Source organism: Aureobasidium subglaciale, assembly GCF_000721755.1.
Source record: "Aureobasidium subglaciale EXF-2481 unplaced genomic scaffold scaffold_12, whole genome shotgun sequence".
Classification (NCBI taxonomy): domain Eukaryota; kingdom Fungi; phylum Ascomycota; class Dothideomycetes; order Dothideales; family Saccotheciaceae; genus Aureobasidium; species Aureobasidium subglaciale.
The window spans coordinates 91,075-113,824 of NW_013566983.1; the positions used below are offsets into that span (position 1 = coordinate 91,075).

Sequence of the window (22,750 nt, forward strand, 5' to 3'; positions counted from 1 at the left end):
GCTGCTGCTGCAATCTGCCGTCCGAGTCGTATCGATCTTCTGTTGGTGACGATTACTGGCTCCACTCAGGAACCGTTCGAAAGCTTGGCTACGCGATCCATCCGGAAACGCCGTTATCTCCATGTTTCTTGATAAGATTCACCATGAGCATCACTTCACAGTGAATGTGTACGTGTCACCACTTACGACCATCGCGGACGAGCACAAGCTTGTCTGTTTCTGGGAGCCAAACGAGAGTAATATCGACTGGTTCGTGTTCTTTACTCGATCTCTTTTCTTGCTTGAATACAAGACCACCTTAATCCAATGCGGGAGCTGGAGCAGGTGCTGCTTCCACTCTTCTGCTGGCCGCTTTCTGACCTCCCGAACCACCTCCTCCCATAAACGAATTCATCATGTCGAATAGCGGATTGCTCTGACTAGGGATCTTGATGCCAAAGTACATCTCTCCGACCTGGGCGAGCGCTTCGTTCCAGTTTCCTGCGTCTCTGATGTATGAGGCGTAATGACTCTTGAGCTGTTTGAAAACATCCGCGGATCCTTTCTCGACGGCCAACAAGAGAAGACCAAGGAAGTTGAGTAGCGGCAGGCTGGGGTACACACGTAGATCGGATGAGGTAGAGCCAACTTCTTGCACGCCGAGACCGGGATTTGATGACGACAACTTGGATGTGAATAGCAGGAAGGCTTTGTTTGCGGCACGAACATTGCCAACCAGTAAGTAAGGGAATACAACACGAGCTGCGTAGAGTGGGGCAGTCGACGGCTCATCGGATGTGTACCAGTCGTATTCGAGTGAGGAGAAGGTTGCTGCTGAGTCCGCCGTTCCCAGCGTGAGATGTTTTTCCGCTTCAATAGCCTCGCCGTCTGCTCAAAAGTTAGCCGGTCTCCCCCAATTTAGTATCAGACATACCCTCGGCATAGAGTGTGCCTATGACATGGTGCAGTTCAGGGTCTCCAGCAGGATATTCGCCCAACTTGGAAGACCATCTATACAAGAGTCAGCTTGGTGCCGGTCTGCTTAGAGGCGAGCAATTTATGTACCCGATCACTTCTCCAGCAAATCTCTTTCTTGTAGGTTCTCCCTCGGGAAATTCGCGCAATAGACTCAACAGGCGCGCCTTGTTTGTAGTATCGGGCTTGAGTTCGGCCTTGCCGTAAACATCCATGAGGAACATGCATAAGTCACCTCCAGATGCTCCTTGACCAGCCTTGAGGAGCATCGAAGCACCGGAGGCGAGTAGATCCACGGCGGAACCCCAGTCGCTCGACTTTGTGTAGCGGGATGCGATAACGCGTAGCTGTTGATGAGCTTCGTAGAATTGGCCTTCTTTGACCCTGTAGCTGCCGTCAGCTTCCTGTTGATAGTGGCATCAAGAGGACTCCTACTTCTCTTGCTGTCGTGCAAGCGTCTTTTGAATCTTTGCCGACATGTTGTGGATGTCGGTTTGCGCGATTTGTGTGGTGCGCAACGTAGTTGTTGCGCAAAGCGGGAAGCAGCGAATCTGATGTCAGTTGTGCCAGTCAACGGCAAGCTTCTCGACCACCCCGCACTCTGCCTTTGGACAAAGTCAGTTGGGGAACTTGGGGAACATGTATGAGATTGACTTCTCGAGACATAGCTACAGTGTAAAGCTTGATACTTATCGGAAAGAGTACCACTTGGCTCGCTATACTTACTGTATGCACATCTTCAAAGTAAAGACCCCATAGTCTGCCTTGCTATCTCGGCAAAAGTAAAAGGTACCAACGTGGGGTGAGCATTCACGACATCCAGGGAGATGTATCTCACAATCTTCCGCAACACCACACGACGTTATACACGACACCATTCTCGGACGCAGGTAAAATGCCACTAGTAAGAGTAGTAGCCTTGCAAATTAGACGGATAGCCATCGGTTTGAAGACCGTTGAGCTACTGGACAGGGTCGTACTGGTGACAAGAAAGACTGGTCGACTTCTATCTAGTGCCTCTCATTTCGAGCTACAGGACATAGCGAAGTAGAAGAGAAGAGCCAAAGCCGCAGGACTCATTTCAAAAAACATCCGATCTAGTGACGGATCAAAACACTTCTCAGACCACCTGTGATGTATCCACATTGTCAACAGCGAAGGTGGGCAGAGTATCCTCCCAAGGCTCATCCTGAAGATTCTGCCTGACCGTCATGTTGTCATAATGGGAGCTCTGACAGGGTAGCTGAGTTGCGGATATCGGTGAGAGGGGTAGATTTTTGTGAAGTTCTGACAGCCGTGTTGGTGTTGTATTTGATTTTGCTTGTCTGTGGCGGAGGTCATGATGACTAGGTCGGCTCTCAAGTTGACCAAGACGATAGCAAGATGCTCGGCTTCTCTCGCATTTGGCGGACCTTTACCATCAGGAAGTCAGAAGAGACCACCCTCGATCGATCATTACTGCTTCTCCCCCTCCTTCTCCAGTGCGCTCGGCATCACGAATCAGAGCAAGCGATAGTTCCTGGTTGAGTTTGTGAAGTATGGGTTGTATAGCGACTGAAGCACGTAGAAGCGGCCATGACACACCGCAGATGTAAAGCTCCGATGTGCTTGAGAAACCGAGATATCCGGCAAGCTTCCTGTCGCCTTGACAATCGAAGAAAGTTCCTGGATGGCCGGGACGTCCTGGGGTCGCGTGTGGGGACGGAGCGACGCCGTCACCTTGAACAGCGGTATCTTGGGTGTAGGTTTCCAATCTGGCACATTTAGTACGTGGTGCCAGCGGCGAGGCGACCGGCGATAGAACCATGTCAGATGCGTCTGGTGAGAGGAATACACATCGGAGTTGAGCGGGTATAGGTGAGAAAACGAGAGAGAGATACGTGACTTGCTACGGCAGGTCCGACTAACACCTACTCTCTCGCGTCCCGGAAAGCGCGAGCTGTCACCACGCAGGACTTCAATTTTCTCCTCTCACTGATCACCTTTTCAAAAATCCACGACGGTGGAATACTCGAAGCCGAGGGACGCAAATCTAGTGCAACTCTTCAGCACAAGCACAGAGCTTAGCCTGGGAGCAACATTCTGTCCTTACGGTGACGCAGGGTGCATTCTCGATTGATTCAACAGAGACACGGGAGAGACGTGTTTGGTGAGTCACTTGATAGATGTCAAGGTTGTCAAGACAAGACAGGCAGCCGCTATGGGTTAGTCTTGGCAGTTATAACTTGAAGAGGCAACTAATTGTCGATCGTTCGCGTTAGCTGCTCGTACCGTAACTGTTTCGCGACCCGCGACCGTCTTTCCCTTTGTGTTTGTTGAACACACTTTTGATCAATTGAATTGACCTCTTCATACGGAATCCGTCCCGTTTAACACCATCGCTAAGACTACCGTTGCCTGTTATCCTCGCCTTCCACCATTTACTCGTGCGTGCGACAGACAGGCCTCGCCCGAATCTGGGGATACCGAGACATTCAGAATCATCCCGAAAGCATCGCCAAGGAGCATATCGCGTCCATTGCAACAAGCAAAGCATAGAAATTTCGGGCTATCAAGTACTTCAGCGCCCTGTCGATTTCGTCGACAAACCGTCGAGTCTCCTCGTCTGAAGCCCCGGCCCTGGCTGGGCTACGGCTGGGGTTGTTTAGGCACTCGGCACATCCACCTGACGTGCGATAAACGTCGTCCTGTATATCACCATGGTCGCTTCGAGAGCAAACGCGAATTTGGATCGCACCCCAACACAGCACCAACCTGCCCAGCAAGAGACGCAGTCCACCCAGCAAGCCACTCAACAAGCCACCCAGCAGGCCACACAACAAGACGAGCCAGAGCTCGACGAAGTCGAAGTCGCCGATGTTGTTTGTATTCTACATCCATGCTCGCTTGCCGCCTATCAAGTCGTCGTCAATACTGCTCTGAGATCTCCACAACACGTCCTACAAAATGTCACACAAAGCACCTATAGCGATGGCTTGAGCATCGCAGATCTTGAAAAGGAGGAGACATTTCCTGCGCCGCCCGGGGACGACCAGAGACATCCTCTGGACCTTGCTCTTCGTATGTCTGCCAAAGTACACAATCCCGCCATGGGCTTCGTCTTTGGTCGCAATGAGAATGCCTGCGACGTCGTCATCGACACAGACACGGTCAAAAGAGTCAGCAATATGCACTTCAGGATTTACATGACCGATGCAGGCGTCTGCATGCTCCATGACATGTCCACTAATGGCACGATAGTCGATGGTAAGCTTCTCAGAGGAAGAAATAACAACGCCGCTACCATGATGCTCACCGCTGGTTCGGTCATTCAAATCTTGTCGACTAAGAGAGACGAGACTTTGAAGTTCATCTTCCGTATTCCCTCGAGGGACAACCACTACGAAGAATATGGCAAGAGGTTTGCTGCCTATCTAGACCATGTCAATCTCGCAAGAGAGAAACAAGCACAGAATGGTGGGACTCAGGCTGTGCGGCCTGGCACAAATGGTCAGCCAAAGCTTTCATCCAGTGCTAAGCCTATGCTGATGCAAGGCAACCCCTTCGGTATGCATTGGAATGGTGGTGAGAAGTACAACGTCACTGGTCATCTCGGAAAGGGCGCTTTCGCAACTGTATACCGGCTAAATAGCAAGAGCAACGGTCAAATGTTCGCCGCAAAAGAGCTGGAGAAGAGGAGATTCATGAAAAACGGCGTCATCGACAAGAAGCTGGACAATGAATTGCGTATCATGAAAGGCATTAGCCATCCGCATATCGTGCAGTACATGGACTGTCACGATGTCAAGAACCATTTATATATCATCATGGAGCTGGTACCCTTCGGCGATCTCCAACAATGGCTTGGAACGAACGGTCCTCTACCAGAAGCCCTCGCTAAACCGGTGGCAATTCAAGTCTTCAATGCACTGGCATACCTGCATCGAAACATGATCACTCACAGGGACATAAAGCCTGACAATATCCTCATCGCCGACACCAATCCTCAATCATTTACAGTCAAGCTCTCTGATTTTGGACTCTCCAAAGTCATTTCCGACAACGAGACTTTTCTCAAAACTTTTTGTGGCACATTACTTTACTGTGCACCAGAAGTCTTCCCACATTATGATGCGCACTTCAACGGCAAAGGACGCAAGCGAGATCGAAAAGGTGCTTCGCAACAACGAGGCAAGTACCATTCATACAGCTCATCTGTCGACATATGGTCGTTTGGAGGAGTACTCTGGTATGCTATGAGCACGAAGCCGCCTTTTGAAGGTATCGCGGACAATACTGGTAAAGCGATGTTCGAACGCATCGTCAGCACTAGTTTGGACACCACCGTCCTCGAGAAGCATCACGTCTCTGATGATGCTATCGATTTGCTTGAAGATATGCTCAACACTGATCCTGCCATCAGGCCTTCGGCACTGCAGTGTCTATCATACCCTTGGCTCGGTGGAGAAGCGAGTCAGATTGATCACGAACCTCCGTCAGCAGGACTCTTGACAATCGAAGAAGAAGAGGACGCAGAGGCAGGCGCTGCTCACGACTTGTCTCAATTGAGTCTTCATGGGAAGTGGAATACGACAACAGCTATCGGTACTCATTCTGGAGATTCTGATACTATGGACCCTCGACAGTCAAAACGATTCAAGAGCGGACAGATTGCGTCTCAGTTACCTGCACTCTCGCAACATCCAGTTCACGCAGAAAAAGACACGGATTCTCGGAGACCAGCGATCAATTCACAACCTCCTCGCCTTTTTGGTGAAGTTCAGGCATCTTTCGTGAGGAGCTCAGGCGTCTTTGGTACTCAGCACCAGCAGCCCGTGTTCGCCCCACCGCCACCAGATTATGCGGATCAGCATGCATCAGAGGACCATCATGCCCAGAATGATTTGTTTACGTCTGCCGCCAGTCACCAACTAGAGGATCAATTGCAGAATGTCAGGAGGAGAGCTCATTCTGAACAAGGACCGCGCGGGTCCAATTTAGCGAGTCTCGTAGGAGCCGAATCAGATATGCGTGATCTTAATATGGATTCCTCACAGTCTGCGTTCTCGGCAACCGCTGACGAAAGTGAGCCCACCACTCCTACCACGCCCAACGATCCACCCCAAGCGTCTGTAGGACAGACCGGAGGGAGCATGGAAGAAACGCCTCGCCCACCTCAACCGACTCAGAGGAAGCTCTCATTCAATCGTCAGATTAGCCTCCCGCTTTCTGCATCGTCGTTCTACGATCCGGCTGACCCTAGCACCCATTCTCTCGAATATGCATCCTCTGTTAGCGGTCACGACTTCATGAATCACAGTCTTCTACCCGGAGCGAGCTTCCACTCACTACCACCGACAACAGTCAACTCTGGCGTCGACTTTGACTTTGACAGACCCTTGCATGCGGTTGCACAAACGCAGCCCGAGTTTATCCGTCCAGCACCTCGTCTAGGTCGTCTTTCTTCAAGCATAGACTCATTCTGTACTGTGACGCTTGACTTGGCCCTTCGCATCACGACCTGGGGACGAAGCCCGACAAACACTGTCACTTTCCCAGATCCTTTAGATACTCGCATACCCAAACGTGGGTTGATGATATACTTCCACGCCAGGGGTATCGACAAGGTGGAAAGATCTGGAGCAGATTGGACCAAGCTGCCCGATTTGCACTGTTTGATCGCGACAGACAGCAGCAATGGAATTTTCATCAATGGTGTCAAATTGAATGCCAAAGACGGAAAGGGCAAACAACTTTACGGCAGAGTCTATACTGGCGACGAAGTTACGGTCTGCCAGGGACATACAAAAGCGAGTTTGCTCAAGTTTATATGCGCATTCAATCATGGGGAGGCGAAGGAGCGACGATCGGATGATGGACCAGGTTTCGAGACCGAGAAGATGGGATATGAATAGAGGAGGACGACAAGCTATGTATATTTTATGATGGGGGGCCAAAGGTATTGGAGGGGGGGGGGGGGGGGTTTATGATTTCAAGACAGCCAAAAAGATCATAGTCATATATTACATCCAACTTTATTTCACAAATGCGCAGTCACGTAGAAGAAACACTATCTATTCGCTGAGCGAACTTAGGCGATATGATTATAGTGCCACTTGGAGCTACTTTATGCTACGACGGTATAGTAGATCATGATTAAAGAAAAAGCAATTAACGCCACTGCCTGTGCCGCACGACAAGATGCGTTACTGTGTGGTTTCTACTTCTCGATCTGTGCTAGAGGTGTAGGATTAGGTGTCCTTAACCACTCACCATTGAAGGCGTTGATGAGCCAATTATTCAACTCTACGGTAAAGATTAGCTCACTATGTCTTCTAATGAAGGACGATTAAACTCACTCTCATATACTACTCTGTTAGCGTTGTGAAAGTAGATACTATGATCTGAGTCTGGGAAGAAGTGCACATCGTAGTTCTGCACGTTTGCCAGATCCAACTTGTCCAGCAGACTCAATGTGTTCTGGTAATGTACATTGTCATCAGCAACACCGTGCATAACCAGAAATCTGACATTCTTCGATAGAGCATCCACATTCGTGATTGTCGAGTTTTCGTAACCGACTGGATTGTGTTGAGGTGTGTGCATGTAACGTTCGGTGTAGATGCTGTCGTAATATCTCCAATCTGTGACAGGAGCGACGGCCATGCCGTATTTGAACGTGCGGCCGGCATCTTGTTCGAGAGTTTTGAGGGTCATGAAGCCACCGTAACTCCATCCCCAAATTGCGATGCGTTCGGCGTCGACATACTTCTTCGCAGCCCACATCTTAGCGGCGGCTATCTGATCATGGGCCTCATAATGACCAAGATTACCGCGGACGATGCAGCGGGTTGCGCGACCAAGATGACCAGTACCACGACCGTCCAATGTGACCACAATATAGCCGAGAGACGACGCGATATATGATTGGAAGTTGAGTTGGAAGGTACGGTCGACTTGCTGAGAGCCGGGGCCGTTGTAGAGGAAGAACAAGACCGGGTATTTCTTCTTCTCGTCAAAGTGAGGCGGACGACGTTCGACAAGATTCAAATCGAAGCCGTCTACATTTATAGTTTGGTAAATCTCAATAGGAAGTTCTGTTTTGGTGACGAGCTCCCTGAGAGACTTGTTCTCTTCAATAACCATCTCCAGCTTGTCGCCGTTACTAGGAGTGTTGATGACTTTCTGCCATGGTATACCAGGTCCTTTGTTCGTGAGAAGCAAGTAGCCTCCACCTTTGGAGAAAGAGCCAGAATAGTAACCAATCTCACTATCGTCTGTTACAGCGTTGAGCTCCGAGGCATCAAGCTTGACGCTGTAAATGTGACGCTCGATGGACGACTTTTTTGTGGCCACAAAGTAAACGAGGTTGTTCTGGAGATCTAGCGCAGATGGTGCATCGACAACTTCCCATTTGCCCTTGGTGAGCATAACGGGTTCCGGATTGTCCAGAGGCGTGAAGTAAGCAAGATGGTCGTAGCCATCGTGAATGACAGTGTCGATGTATCCCTCATGCGCCCTACCATTTGCAGGGTCCGACGGAACGTAGGTCGTTGTCTGAGAGACCTCGAACCAGCCACCATCAAGGGCGTTCACATCAACCTCTCGAATGGTCTTGCCTTCTCTTCGCTCGGCATCGATCAGGACAACTTTCAGAATATCGCTTTCACGGTTGGTTTCTCGGATGATGACTTTACCACTACGACCAGCCCAGGTGACTTCAGTAATAAGACGGTCTTTGTCTCCAAAGTCTCCCTGGATGGGAACAGTAAAGACTTGACCTTGGGCGATGTCATACAGCTGCAGAGTGACGACAGACATAGGAGCACCAGCCTTGGGATACTTGATCTTGCGAACCTCTGGATAATTCTCTTCTCCCGCCTTGGGCTTTTGGCCGCTAGGCCTGGAGAAGAAGTACTGAACTGGGTATTCGGGTACAGCAGCCTCATCAGTGCGAAGGAATGCAAGATATTTGCCATCGCCGGACCACCATGTGGCCTTGTTACTCGAGAAAACTTCCTCCTCGTATACCCAGTCTGGCACACCGTAGAAGAGTTGTGCGCCACCGTCGGTCGTAATAGACTTCACTTTACTTTCCGAGAGCTTCCGAATGTACATGTTGTTGTCCCTAGTGAAAACGACAGCATCGCTGTTCGGGGACCACGAAGCGAATTGAATCCTTTTGTTAGGCTCAGCAGGATCTAAAGGCGCTGCCGACTGGCTATCGACATCGAAGATCCAGTACCTGCCAGTGTTCGAATGTCTCCAGTTCTTTTGAATGTGGGATTGAATGAGGACGTGTTTGTGATCAGCACTGGGCCACACATTGCTTGGGCTGATAAATTCGTCCTTGTAGTAGATGGCGCCGGATTTCATCAATGTCTTGCTATGTTGCTTCGAAGCCTCTGCGCTTTGCATGTATCTGACTTCTTCAACGACCAAGTAATCCCTACCTCCTTCTCCTCCCCATTGCAGCAACATGCCATCTTCTCCTTGTGATCCCCCGATCCATGATATGCCGTGGTTCTTGGGATAGAAGTCACCCCGCAATACTTGTTCTAGGGAAATCTTTTGACCGTGTCCTGCCGTTTTGGTGGCATGTGGATTGTGAGGGCGACTTGCAAGCGATTTGTGTGAGCCTGAAGACAGGAAGAGAGCCAGGGCAGCAAGCCAGCCTACAGCGGCCACTGAAGCGAGTATGTATAGAATACGACGGGCCTTGGAGTCGATACCATGACTCTTGTGCTGCCACGCCGCCCGGTCGTCGTATTCGAACTCTTCGGATCGCGGTTGTGAATATAGGGCTTCTTTAGCCTCTACCGAATTCGGATGACCGGAGAGATGCTCTAGAACGAGCGATGTTGTGGATATAGAAGATGCTGACGGCCTGGGTTGCCCTTGCTCGTCTGTCTGGTTGGCGTCGTGCCTGGTCAAGGGAAGCGCTTCCTCGACATCGCGGAACGCCATGACTGGCTGTTGCGTGCTCGATTGCCCTTGCCTGGTGTGTGATCTACAGACGGCGTTGTTCGAAAGACTGGTCAATGAACTGCAAGAGCATTAGTGGGTCGGTATATGATCAGTCACAAGAGTGGTGTTGAGTCGTAGCATCGACACTCGTGTCACGACCCCGTACTCCTCCATCTTTGTCGCGTTGACGCCTTGGCACCGTTCCCATTCAACACCCTTTACGGTGCTTTTTGCAAAGTCGATTCATGCTTCCGGCATTCTTCTTGCGTCAAAAGCTGAGAATATGTGGTTCAACAAGCTACCTTATGTATGCGCACTCTACTGGTCACGTCAAGGTCCAAGGATCCCTGGTTGCGCAGGTCCCAGTGGCTGCATTGTGGCACATTGTCTTGGCTCTATGGTATTTACCTCGGCATCGCACATGCCAACCATGACTGCCATCATAACTGAAAGGTCATCTTTATCTATCTGAATGTAGTGAATACGTTTTGCAGAATACCGTCCATACCACTATCGCCTGAGTGTTGTGATCGCAGAGTCCTGATCAACTTTGTCATGCTGCTTGGCCGTCAGCCAACAACTTGTCTTCCGTCCGAACCCGCTTCGCGCATCCTGTTCTCCAACTGCTGTCGACCTCCCTCACACCTCTTTCACTCCATTTGCTCGGGACTGCACACCCACCGTATACGCAACGTGTTGTCGGTCTGACCACGTCGTCAAGATCTATCCACGTTTTTCATCGACACCCGTTTTATAAAATCAGACAATTCGGTGTATCCGTAACAACATCATGTCCCTCAATCTCGAGAAGCAGCTTCTCTTCGTACGTTCAATCATTGCCTCTCACTCGTTTGATAAATGACAGCTAACGACTGGTTCCAGTATGGTTCTTACCACCATAATCCTGTGAGCTGCAATCACTATATCTTACTTACGACTGATCAATGACTAATAACCTAGATCAACATCGCCATTCACATCACCTGTGTTCCTTTGATCCTTCTGACCGCCTTCCTTTTTGTAAGTCACATAGCATTCCGACAGCATCAGTCTCGCCGCTGATACGTGCAGTGCACAAATACTCCCGAGATCCCTCTTCCTGAGGCCATCACTATACCCAACTTGCCAGCCAATTTAGGTACGATTGTGGCTACATTATACGCTACACTTTATGTTTTGATGGAGCCCGTCGCTGGAGGTCTACTGGCGCCCCTTCTACTCTCTGCCACTGCTTACGCCAACCACCTCACTTCGACCTATGGCATGACGGCCAACTATTACGCCATCGCTTTGCACGTCTTTGCCTGGCTTGCTCAGTTCGTCGGACACGGCATCTTCGAAGGTCGCGCCCCTGCTCTTCTCGACAACCTCGTCCAGGCTCTTTTTCTCGCCCCTTTCTTCGTTTGGCTCGAGGTCTTGTTCTCCCTGGGTTACCGTCCCGAGCTCAAGGCTCGACTGGATCAATCGGTTACCAAGGAGGTCGCTAAATTCAAGGCCTCGAAGTCGTCAAACGACAAAGCGAAGGCTAGTGGCACTGCCAATGGCACAGCCCATTGATGCAGTCCTTGCGAACAATGTTAGACACCAAGTTGATGCTCGGCTGGTTGGTCACGACGGTTCCTCTTATCCACATGCTGGCAATATGTTAAGGGTGGTTTGGTGTTGAGTTATCAAATAGTCTCTAGGGTGAATATGGTACTTTGACAGATTCGATCAAGCATGCTCATTGCAAAGAGCATCTCTTCGTCACATTATTATCTGCCAAACAGGACTCGTATGAATCAAATTGAAGATTACTTATCACCTTTGTGCGGTAAAACAATCAAACAATGGTAACGCAACCACAGCTGTATCCTGCGATATTTTCGTGTCCCTTAAACTGCTATGGACGAGAAGCGACAAACCTCAGAAATTTGTACTTCATCTCATTTTACCTCCCTCCATGACCAGGCAAACCGGATCTCGCATAGTATTCTTGCCCAGATAAGATTCATGGGGAAGTCCCGGGCTTCAGGCCAGGAAGCACACGAATCACAAACCACGACCTCGCCCCCTCATTGACCCGTAAGTGATTTGGTCGTGGGAACTGTTACGCCAATCAAGCGAGCGGCTCCTATGGCAAGAAGTTAGTAAGTGTCAGAGTTGGATTTGAGGCCAACCTACAAGCTGAACACGGTCAGTTGCTGCGTCCTTGAAAGCTTTGTAAATTGCAGCGCGTGTCTTCTCATCACGGACCGTGACAGTGACAGGCATGTGTTCGCCGGGGTTGCCGGGCATCTCTCCAGCAAAGTTGCTTGGATTCAAAGGCAATTTTGCATCGGTGCTAGGCGCAATCTTGAAGCCCCACAACAAACGCATGATGGCAACAGCAAGAGAGCGTTCCGCGACATGATACCCTGGACAAACTCGACGACCTGAACCAAAGGCGAAATGATCTCTATTACGAACATCACTCGCGTTGATGCTTTGCATAGTATTTGTATGGTCTTCAGCATATCTCTCAGGCCAGAAACGATCAGGATTTTCGTGACGATCGGGATCATGTTGTATGGCCCATGCATTGAGATGTAACCGTGAGCCTTTGGGAACACGATAGCCGCAATACTCGAGGTCGCGCGTGGTGGTATGTGGATGTCCGAGAGCGACCGGAGGGCGCCATCGCCATGTTTCTTTCATCAAGCATCGTACGTACGGTATCTGCTCCAAGTCTTCAAAGACAGGCGCGCGATCACCAACGACCTTGACGATTTCATGATGACCTTTCTCCTGAACTTCCGGGTAGGTCATCATGGCCTCCAAGAAAGACCAAGTGGACATCTTGCTTGTGTCAGCAGCTCCGATGATGAGTTGGAGCGAGAGGTATGCTGCTTCCTCGACACTACCGAAACCGAGATTCTTCTCGTCCTCTAGAACACGTGGCAAGAAGGCATCTTGAATTACGTTACGGGTCCTGCCCTTCTTGATTCGCATAAGACGTTCCACGCACCAACTCATATCCCGCTTGAATCTCCTCCGAGCGTTACGCTCCCATGGCTTGAGGAACATCGGGAGTTTGTCCATCCACGGTAAGATATCAACAATATGATTGCCAGGTAGTGTCCCCTGGATCTGTGCTAGGCCAGTCTCAAATATGTAGTCGATTGTGGGATCGTTGGTGTCGGGTATGTCCATGCCAAAGGTCTGAGAAGCGAATGTGCTATAAGTGTAACGTCCAATGGCACTGTAAAGTTCCTTGCTCTCACGGCCTATAGTAGGATTGCTGGCGAGTTCTTGCATGAACTTTGCAGTCTCATAGTGGAGGTACGGTAAGCCAGCATCTGCTCTCGGTATACTTGTGAGACCGGAGTGGATGACCTTGCGCTGATGCTTCCAGCGAGGATCGCTAGCATTGAGCAACAACACATTGAGTTGGTTACATATCTGCTCATTGGAAACAATCCAGCGAGGTCGTTCGGCTGTTTGGGCAGATGCTTTGTCGAATATCTCTTTCACTGCCGCGTCGGAGTTGATGAAGTACTCTGTGAAAGGACCAACACGCACACGGTAGATTTCTCCGTGTTCTCGAGCCCAGCGTTCGAAAAGCAGATGTTGTTGGCCAATCTTGGAAGCAGCAATCACCTCGGTCATGTTGCCAACAAAGAACGAGCCAGGAGGCTGGGGTGGTAACGGTAAAAGATCGCGCTCATTCCTGTATCTCTGTATCCTGCTTGCAAAAGCGTAACATCCGATAATGCTTAGAAGAAATACGCCAGCTTGGAAGGTGACCGGCAGCTGTTTGAAAAAGTCCATCTTTGAAGAGCAACAGAAGTTGTTGATGTTCCATCGACAGGAGATGACCTCGTGCTATATGTACCACCAGCCTTTCTTTCGGGCTTGCTCGATATGCATTCAGGATGGAGTAGGGTTCGGATTGCGAAGTTGCCGTTCCGTGAAGTTTAGGGTTACCTCTCCACTGGCGACCCCGTTGCGGGGAACTGTGGGGACGATTGAGTGGTCTCTCTCACACAAAGTGTATCACATCTGTAATGCTTGATCGTCCCTACGGTACTTGGTGATCCGAAAGTTCCGAGCGCAAGGAGAAACCGGAACAAAATGTATGATGCTGTTTCGTTCCGTGATGCAACTTCAAAGTCTGGCTTTCGACTCCGTTTCTGCCAGGAGAGATTCCATTCTGCGTTGCCATTCTCTCACCAGATCTTCGTCAATAGCATTGCCGTCATAGGAAACGTTTGCAGCGATACCATCATCGTCGCCCCATACTCCGACGAGAAACTCGCCATCTCGGGCACGAACGTTTTGTTTGCTGAATCGATAATCTGCCACGAAAGCATCTTCACCTTCATCGAGCTCTCGATCGACATCATATTCTCCCTTTCGCCATGCAGACCGTCCTACCGAACTTACTCCACATGTGGCCATGCTACCATTCTGCGCTGCAGTGAGATCTCCCTGAGGGCTGTGGTTTCCCAAGCTGCTCCGAAACTCTTCAGGAAGCTTTGCTCGGAGTCTTTCCATAGCACCAACATAATTCATTGCGACTACACGGCCTGCCCCTCTACTACCCATGTAGGCAGGTGCATCAGTCTCTTCAACTTTTGCACGTTTTTGATACAAAGAGAGCTGTCGATGTGCTTGTTTGACAAGCAGCTTGAAGCGAGACTCAAGATCGAGTGATGAAGGTAGGAATGGAAGCAATACACCGTCCGAGAATGCGAGCATCATTGAGTTAGGCGCTTCGTGATGCTTAAAGAATGGTCGGGGATTGATGGGGAAGCTACCGATGAACGGGCGACGCGATTCTTGAGCTTCGTCAGGGTAAAGATCTTCGTGTAGAGACATCATGACCATGGCTACAAGAACGAAAGCACCTGCACCAATGCTCGTACCCGCTTCGCGACACAGTTTGTGAAGCCTTTTGGTGGCAGACTGTGGAACTTTGGCCATACATGTGAAGGTATTCAACGGGGGCTTGACATCGTAGTTCAAGTATCTGGCATGAATCGGAGGCATTGCAGTTGCTTCCTTGAGAGGCCGGGTTCGGCGCAACGGATTTGCAAATGCCGACGGCAAAGGTTTCTTCACATGTCGCAGTACAACCGTCAAGAGCCAGAACCAGCGTTTTCTCGCCCTTGGGCCGGTGATTCGAGGATACAAGTCCTCTTGCGGCAGTGGCAGTCGAGTCTGGATCGAAGTTCGTTGTGAGAGACTACTGACAGCTTCTTCCAGAGTTATCACTGGTGAATTCAGGAGCTTGACGAAATGACTCAACCATGTGAAATTGGTCAGGCCGTCTGTAATCTGGTGGCCCTTGACAAACAGGAACTTCAAGCTGGTCTTGGTCCCCACGGTGGCGTCGACTGGAAAGATGAATAGTTTGGCGAGATACTCATCAGCGTTTACCACGCGACCTGTATTCTGGGCATGACGATAGAATTGAGAAGGAAGCTCACGATCATCCAGCGGCTGCTCAATGAAAGCCAACGACTTGGTCGCATCCGAGATTGCATCCTCAGGTCCCACAGGGGGACATATCAGGAAGAAGCGCCGCTGGGCAACGTTCCCAGCAGTCATGTATGGCTTTTTGTCCACGGCGCGCGCTAGCAAAAGAACGTGGTATAGCCTGAGGACTGCCCATGCTAGTGTGATTCTCCTCTGGAGTTGGTCCTTTGACAGATGGTGTTTGACCTCGAGTTCGAGAAAGGCGTTAACATCTGCACGACCCTGGTAATAGATACCATCAGAGTCAAATGCTGTCTCCACAGTTCCTAGGGGTCGGTAAAAGCAATGTCTTCCTTTGTCCTGTGCCTCGTGCCATTCATGATAGCTTGAGGCGTATTGATCGAGCCAGTGGGCTTGTGTCATTAGTGGTAACAGGTACAAGGCTGCTGTGTATCCACAGCTTGATTTGTGGCAAGGGGTAAAGCAGTAATCAATTGCAGAGTGCTTGAGTGTGTGTCAAAAGAAAATATCTACTTACCCCTCGACATTGATGAGGTAATCGAGAATCTAAGCCGTCGCAACCAATTGCAGATTTATTGAAACAACACCACAGAGCGACTCTCTCGACATCAGACGGCGACGAGAATCGAAGCAAAGCAACCTTAGTCTACGAGCAAGTGGCCGGGGAAACGTTTCGTGTTTATCTTTGCTGGAGTGAGAGGCGGTGCTACAGCAGCATAGGTAGGCGACAGTCAGTAAGCAGCAGCCAATCAGAGAAAAGAAGCTACCCAAAGCGGAAGTATATCGTCACCCATGATCGTGCCTGCTTCTCTCCTTCACCGACTCCGTCACCAACTCTTGCGATCTCCTACAACATTACGACTTCGCTCGCACATTAGCATTATCGTGTTCTTAACCTACTGTGAATCAATATGAACGAGGAAGCAGAGCTGCGCGCCAAGATTGCGGCCCTCACAGGTATTGATAGCAATCGGCTTGCGCCTGAATATGCTTCTGACATGACGGCAGGACGCATCGATCAACAACGACAATCAGGAAGCGGGCCCCCGGCGCCGACCTATGGTGCGCCGGCAGGTCGTGGCTCAGGCTACCATCCAAGAGGCCGTGGAGCTGGATGGACTGGTCAACAATATGCGCCTGATCGATATGCGCCATATCACGCTCCTCGCGCCTTCTCGCACAAGCCTGCATACGCTCCTTCGTACCGCAATCGCTCTCTCGTTGTTAACAGCTCCGTTGGCGCGCCTGCCGGTCAACAAGCCTCTCCTGCCACGCCCGCTCTCACTCCTTCTGGCCAGTGGGTCTCGAAGCGCGATCGCCACATGCAACTGATCAACACTGCCGTCTACGATCAAAAAACACAACAGCGCCAGCTGGAGATCGAAGCGACCCAGCAGGAGAAACAGCGTCTACGCGACGAAAAGGAGAAGGCAAGAGTCATCAAGGCCTTCCTACCTCAGCAGTCCGCATCCACCTCATATGGCGCTCTGCCGTCTACAGGGACTGTCGCTGTACGGGACATCCAAATCAACAACATTCGATTCCGCGTCGCCGCCGACGGAAGCAAGCTGATACGCATATTCGGTGAGCATACTTGGCCAAGTCTTTGACGCATCATCTCACCTTCCTAGACGACTCGAACACAGATCCCGGGGCTACGCCTAAGACGACCAAAGTCGCAGGCGTCACCTTCCATAGGAGTAAGACTGGTAATCTCTACCGTGCTGGTCTGGTAAAGAAATCCATGAGGTACTGGGAAAAGAGTCAAGAGCTTTGGGAAAGACGGTTGTTGATTGATTGGGTGATAACAGGGATAACGACGTCAAAAAGAGCACGGAATTGTGTCCAAGGTTCACTGCTACGGGTACCCAATACTCCACACGCCACCAAACCGGTCCTTGCGCGACGGATCTGAATGAGAGCGATCATCTCAACATATCCGTTGGTAGGCCTTTTGTATTGTTACTAACCATATCTCGCAGGTATGTGCGCCTACGGCAACCGCTGCCGCTACACCCACGACCCAAACAAGATCGCTGTCTGCAAAGACTTCCTCCGGTCTCGCCGTTGCGCTGCTGGTGATGCTTGCAACCTTTCCCATGAGACCAATCCCCACCGCGTCCCTGCTTGCACTCATTTTCTTCGCGGCAATTGCACCAACTCAGAATGTCGCTATGCCCACGTTGCTGTCAATCCTGTCGCGCCCGCCTGTCGGGCGTTTGGTACCATTGGCTACTGCGAGAAGGGTGCTGATTGTACCGAGCGCCATGTGTTCGAGTGTCCCGACTATGCTAACACAGGTATATGCCGTAACAAAAAGTGTAGACTTCCACACGTCGACACGGCCGGCAACATGCGTAAGGCCAAGTCGACAGAAGTCAAGATGGATGAAGCCGAGACCTCGGATCTATCCAGTGACGAAGAGAGCTACGATGAGATCGGTTACGATGATGTAGACTCGGACAACTTCAGTGATAACGAAGTCATGGGCGGCACTGATGAGCGCGACCATGAGCTCTCCCAGCAGCAGGACTACGTTGGTTTCTCTTGATTGCATTCGCCAAGAAGCTTTGGTTCTTCGACGGCCTTGTCATATCAAGGTGCATGCTATTGATGTTTCTGACTTTGAAACCGGCCGCGCATGGAAGTCATTTGGCACCTGACGGAGAGATCCCCTTGGAATTGGAAGAAAGATGATAAGAGCAGTTCGATGAGAAAGACAGAAAGAACATTACATTACTCGAATAGAAAGATATAATGACAGCCGAGAAAGTATTCTGATTGAATGAACTTGATTTTCCTGCGCCCTGGGGTTATGTGTTGATGCAGAAGAGTGTTTGGCGTGAGATGTTCAGTCCGTCGAGCAGGTTCATGTCATTGTTCAGGTTGAGGTGATGTATCTTCGGAGCATGTAGTCATGTCATGGTAAGCGGCTACTGATGCAATCGACATGGTGAAACGGCAGAGTACATATCGGAAGGCTTGGCCGGATCAGCACAGCCGCAAGCGCTGCCTCCTCACAAGTCACCAGCATGGCCAGCATTGCTCGTCTGACCTGTCCATGGCTCTCATACAGACGACGACGAAGAAACCCCCGATCTCTCGACTGTTTCGACATTCCATAAGGCCACGCTGACATTCGTCTCGGGTGCACATCGCATACTCCACATATCCATCCCCACTATGCCGCTGAGAGACGTGCTCAAGAAGCGGTCTAACATTCAAGGCGATGCAGCGAGCACACGTAGCGTCAGCGCAACTTCTCTGCCAGGTCTACCCAACCCGATACCAGAGTTCACCTTTATGCGAACGACGACACACGAGCAGGAAGTCATCATACCACCGTCATATCCAGGCGACGAAGTCCCAGTAGCATCTGGCCAAGGGCCCACCGAGAGGAAACGCCGCAATATCTTTCGCAAGAGCAGCGCAAACTTTGCTTCTAGCATTGGCAGCAACAGTGCTCTCTCGTCCCACTCTGAAGAAAAGGAGATCCCTACTACTCTTCCGATACGACCCAAGAATGAGCGCAAACTCTCCGAGAGACTGCATTTTGGTAGGTCACGGGGTCTATCCAAAAGCGAGAGCAGCTCTCATCTGCCGACCGACCTGGGCGACGCGCCTCAAAACACGCCAGCACCGTTGGATCCTCCAGATGCCAAGGGCAGGGTAAAAGAGACGGAGACCAAGGAGAATAAAGTGCAGCGGGAAGCGCAATGGGAGAAGCGAGCTACCATGATGGCCCTCAAGAACCCCATATTGCACGGTGAGAGGTCGGAGACTGGCGAAAAGAAAGGGCACACGCGGAATGCCTCTCTTGAGGAGGGCGAAGCCGACATTCAAGAAGCCATTCGTTTACATGAGCAAGGCGACCTAGAACGTTCGACCCAAATCTTTGGACAGCTCGCAGATCCTGACGGTGCAAACAATCCTCTGTGTCAGGTACTATACGGCCTTGCTCTACGACACGGCTGGGGCATAACGCCTTCTGCAGATGCTGCAATACACTACCTGAGTTTAGCAGCCTCGAACAGTGCAGCTATTGAGTCAGCGGCTCTTTCATCAGGTTCCAAGACGGGTGGTGAAGCAAAAGGCGAGCTGGTTCTCGCCATATTTGAGCTGGCAAACTGCTTCCGCTATGGTTGGGGTATCAAAGTGGACAAAGTCGCTGCGAGGAGCTACTATGAGGTTGCTGCCAATCTAGGCGATCCTGACGCTCTGGAAGAAGCAGCCTGGTGCTACATAGAAGGTTTCGGCGGGCCGAAAGATAAGGTAAGTTGGTCTTCGTGTACTCCTTTTCGAGTCATTGGCTCACACAAGTTTGCAGTTCAAAGCAGCACAGTATCTGCGGTTGGCTGAAGGCGCTGGTCGAAAGAGCGTGGGAAGCAGCTGGATCTGGAAGGACAAGTATAATTCACCGACCAAATGAAAGGGACAAAAGCAGACCCCGCGCATTTGAACAAAGCCATTACGAAGCAAGGGTTCCTTGGACGTCCCTCGATTGGAGCATCGTTACATATCTGGAGAGCCCCTTTGAGCCCATGAAGCCGTCACAGGGCATACTGGTTCTGACCAGCCAGCTGCATCTTTACATCAGTCACTGAACGTAACAAAACTTGGTGCGCTGGACGAGTACATCGTAGTGTCACGTCCTGTATCCTTGAAAGTCAAACCATTCCTTCCGCCTCTCAGTCGTGCACATTGTTCTTTCCGAGCATGGAGGCAGTCTTGATGGTAATATAGTTATGTGGTTAGTATGTCGTATATTTAATGATGAGTATATCTCTAAAAAAGCAACGATGACAAAATACATGATCAATGCAGACAACACATACTTCCATCAATGCAAAATATCGATCCTGATGCAACTCAGGCTAGTTTTGTTCCTGGGCATTATTTTCGGCTTCCTTCCTATCGTACTTCAAGTCATGGCTCCACTCTCCTGCTGTAGTGTCGACTTGCGTGGGGCTTACAGGTCCGGGATCCTTGGTGTCGGTGTTTGCTTTGCTAATGTCGACGCCCATGTCAGGCAAACCCTTTTCGTCGTGGAAACTGTCTGCTAGGTTGCCGTCCGCCTTCCTTTGGTCTTTTGAAACTTCGCTTTGACAACCAACAGGGGTGCGGCACTGCTTGCGTGCTTCCTCTGACGCTGTCGCCCAAATGACATCCTTAACTTCTTTGCCGACCTTCTCGATAACATCCATGGCCCAGATGACATCGAGATGCTCGTATCCTTCAATGATATTCTTGTGCACGACATTGACATGTGGCTCACGACCACGATCAAAGCGCCTCAGGAGGCGTCGACCATCAACAAGATCATCGTTCCCGGCTACCCACATGGCTAGCGGAGGGAACTGTTCATTGTACCACGCGTATTTGCCGCGCTCCTCGCTCTTGTCTCGATCTTGATGTGGCAGCCCTGGTTGATCCCTGGTAGGCCGTTCTTGATCGCCTCTGTCGGGAGATTTTTCGGTGTCGGTGTGTTCGCCATCGTAGTAACGGCGAATGACTTCATCCTCTTCCTCATCCTCTTCGTCTTCCATGTGCCCCTCCTCTTTCGTAGCAAGGATACACTTCTGCTTCGCAAAGCATTCTCTTCCGAGCCACCAACGCATGCTCTCAGCGCTGACATAAACGGGTGCAAACTGGAACATGCGATCGCGCAGGTCAATCTCCCATCTGGTGTCTGTCCAATTGAAGAGGAAGCTAAACACACGGTAGCCCATGGCGCCATAAAATTTAGCTGGAAGCAGCTTGTGCATCCGCATCATAAACGGAATGAAAGCATGTATACCAAAGATGCAGCGGAAGAAGTTGGGGTTGATCACACGCATGAACTTGAAATACGCTTTACCAATCAGTGGCCCGGCATATGCTGCTGGGGCCAATGCACAGAATACTGAGATCTTCTCACCAATATCTGGACGCTGCTCTTTGGCTAGTGCAACAAGAGTTTGCGTTGTGCCTTGGCTGTGGCAGACCAGACCCAGCTTCGGGAAGCCAGTCTCTGCAAGCACGCGTGAAATGAGTGCTGGAAGATCCAAGACACCCATTTGGCGAATGTTCCATGACCACATGCGCGGATCGGCATATTCGAGTAGAGTATGTCGGGGATTGAAGCCGCATCTGTTGTTGCCGAGCCAGACATCATAACCGCTCTTAGCAAGGTAGAAAGCCAGACTGTCATCGTCAGTGCAACAGTATGCGCCAGCCGACTGCAAGAGGCCATGAATCATCAGGACCGGGTACTTTTTGCTTCCTGCTGGGAAAGCACGTTCGGCCTCGCCAAATCTGGGATCAGATGGAGTGGTCGTGAAAATCTCAGGTCCATAAGGTCCATGAGCAGCTGGTGATGGTCGACGATACTCTCGAGGATTATACACGTGCCATAGCTCGATAATGAAGCCGTCTTCTGTTTCTACGTCAAACGTTTCGACATCTAAGCCTACACGGCGAGCGTAGTATCCAACATCGCATACCAAAGGATCCGGACCGCCTTCTGTAGGTACAAATTCGCCATCCTGGGGCGGTGATGTTTCTGCTTCAGCCGGACTTGTCGGAGGCTTCGCTCTGGCCCACTTACGGTTAGATTCAGCGCGAGCCTTTCTACGCCGTTGCTCTTCTTCAAAGAAAGGTCGTCTCTTGTCAGGGTTCTTGAATTGGAACCGTATTCGGACGTGTTCGAAAGCGAGCGGTATGCTAGTGAAAGCGGCGCCTAGAACAATAACTAGAAGGAATAGAAATGATAAGACGGAACTCGTTGTTCTGAAGAAATAACAGTGCAGTGTCCTTAGGATGCTCGGCGGTCCATAAGTAGGAAGAGGTGGGAACATGGGATTCGTTCGGGACGGAGGCACGGCTTCTCTAAGGGGCGCACTAGGTTCGCTGCTCGGGCTTGCAGAATCGTTTTCGAGGATACCATGAGTTGTGCCATCTCTAGCCTGACGAGTGCTGTATTTGACGGGTATGCGGCCATCAGATTGACGATCCTCGAGTTGGTCCTTTAAACGGTTAAGCTTTAGAGCCTCGTGTATAGGAACAGCGGGCAAGCGTTTGCCGCTAGCTGTAACAATGATAGGATCCTGAGCTGTCACGAATTTGGCTTCGGATGCCTGTGTGGAATCAGAATGGCGCTTGCGTTCCTGCTCAGGTGTGTACTGTGCAAGACGCTCGGCCTGGTGTGCGAACTCGATGGCCGACTCTGCTTTGGACATGGTCGAGTGCCCCGAGCTGGCGTCGGCTGTAGGTGTCGAGTTGGTCGAGCTGGCGTCAGCTTCCCGCAGCATGTCATGTGGCATAGTTGCAAGGAAGATGATGTACAACCAGATTAATGAAGCCAGATATAAACATCAGGCAGATCAGGAACAGGGAGCGGTGTGGCGTATAT

The 22,750-nt window shown here is 50.7% G+C and overlaps 9 protein-coding genes across 9 annotated transcripts; 4 read left to right on the forward strand and 5 right to left on the reverse strand.

Moving 5' to 3' along the window:
* Nucleotides 1-298: 298 nt before the first annotated feature.
* Nucleotides 299-1,433, reverse strand: AUEXF2481DRAFT_5494 (uncharacterized protein; the record flags this gene model as incomplete). Its single annotated transcript, XM_013487605.1, has 4 exons — nucleotides 299-867; nucleotides 914-990; nucleotides 1,045-1,338; nucleotides 1,390-1,433. The coding sequence occupies 4 exons, from the start codon at nucleotides 1,431-1,433 to the stop codon at nucleotides 299-301; spliced, it is 984 nt and encodes a 327-aa protein (XP_013343059.1).
* Nucleotides 1,434-3,271: 1,838 nt separating this feature from the next.
* On the forward strand, nucleotides 3,272-6,916 carry AUEXF2481DRAFT_40534 (uncharacterized protein; the record flags this gene model as incomplete). Its single annotated transcript, XM_013487713.1, has 1 exon — nucleotides 3,272-6,916. A coding segment is annotated over exon 1 (3,191 nt), but the record flags the coding sequence as incomplete, so codon positions are not given.
* AUEXF2481DRAFT_80284 (uncharacterized protein) lies at nucleotides 6,912-10,187 on the reverse strand. Its single transcript, XM_013487822.1, has 2 exons — nucleotides 7,293-10,187; nucleotides 6,912-7,239 (listed from the first exon to the last, which is right to left on the reverse strand). The coding sequence occupies exons 1-2, from the start codon at nucleotides 9,898-9,900 to the stop codon at nucleotides 7,154-7,156; spliced, it is 2,694 nt and encodes an 897-aa protein (XP_013343276.1). The 5' UTR covers nucleotides 9,901-10,187; the 3' UTR covers nucleotides 6,912-7,153.
* Nucleotides 10,188-10,690: 503 nt separating this feature from the next.
* On the forward strand, nucleotides 10,691-11,457 carry AUEXF2481DRAFT_5497 (uncharacterized protein; the record flags this gene model as incomplete). Its single annotated transcript, XM_013487606.1, has 4 exons — nucleotides 10,691-10,723; nucleotides 10,783-10,806; nucleotides 10,861-10,920; nucleotides 10,972-11,457. The coding sequence occupies 4 exons, from the start codon at nucleotides 10,691-10,693 to the stop codon at nucleotides 11,455-11,457; spliced, it is 603 nt and encodes a 200-aa protein (XP_013343060.1).
* A 541-nt stretch (nucleotides 11,458-11,998) lies between these two features.
* Nucleotides 11,999-13,689, reverse strand: AUEXF2481DRAFT_5498 (uncharacterized protein; the record flags this gene model as incomplete). The annotated part of the gene is made up of 2 exons (XM_013487607.1): nucleotides 11,999-12,013; nucleotides 12,064-13,689. 2 exons carry the CDS (start codon nucleotides 13,687-13,689, stop codon nucleotides 11,999-12,001), a joined length of 1,641 nt encoding a protein of 546 aa, XP_013343061.1.
* Nucleotides 13,690-14,025: 336 nt separating this feature from the next.
* AUEXF2481DRAFT_29982 (uncharacterized protein) lies at nucleotides 14,026-15,762 on the reverse strand (the record flags this gene model as incomplete). The annotated part of the gene is made up of 1 exon (XM_013487675.1): nucleotides 14,026-15,762. One exon carries the CDS (start codon nucleotides 15,760-15,762, stop codon nucleotides 14,026-14,028), a length of 1,737 nt encoding a protein of 578 aa, XP_013343129.1.
* A 509-nt stretch (nucleotides 15,763-16,271) lies between these two features.
* AUEXF2481DRAFT_5500 (uncharacterized protein) lies at nucleotides 16,272-17,911 on the forward strand (the record flags this gene model as incomplete). Its single annotated transcript, XM_013487608.1, has 5 exons — nucleotides 16,272-16,317; nucleotides 16,369-16,944; nucleotides 16,992-17,109; nucleotides 17,172-17,305; nucleotides 17,343-17,911. 5 exons carry the CDS (start codon nucleotides 16,272-16,274, stop codon nucleotides 17,909-17,911), a joined length of 1,443 nt encoding a protein of 480 aa, XP_013343062.1.
* A 632-nt stretch (nucleotides 17,912-18,543) lies between these two features.
* AUEXF2481DRAFT_5501 (uncharacterized protein) lies at nucleotides 18,544-19,789 on the forward strand (the record flags this gene model as incomplete). The annotated part of the gene is made up of 2 exons (XM_013487609.1): nucleotides 18,544-19,632; nucleotides 19,688-19,789. The coding sequence occupies 2 exons, from the start codon at nucleotides 18,544-18,546 to the stop codon at nucleotides 19,787-19,789; spliced, it is 1,191 nt and encodes a 396-aa protein (XP_013343063.1).
* Nucleotides 19,790-20,462: 673 nt separating this feature from the next.
* Nucleotides 20,463-22,583, reverse strand: AUEXF2481DRAFT_55626 (uncharacterized protein; the record flags this gene model as incomplete). The annotated part of the gene is made up of 1 exon (XM_013487787.1): nucleotides 20,463-22,583. A coding segment is annotated over one exon (2,121 nt), but the record flags the coding sequence as incomplete, so codon positions are not given.
* Nucleotides 22,584-22,750: the final 167 nt, after the last annotated feature.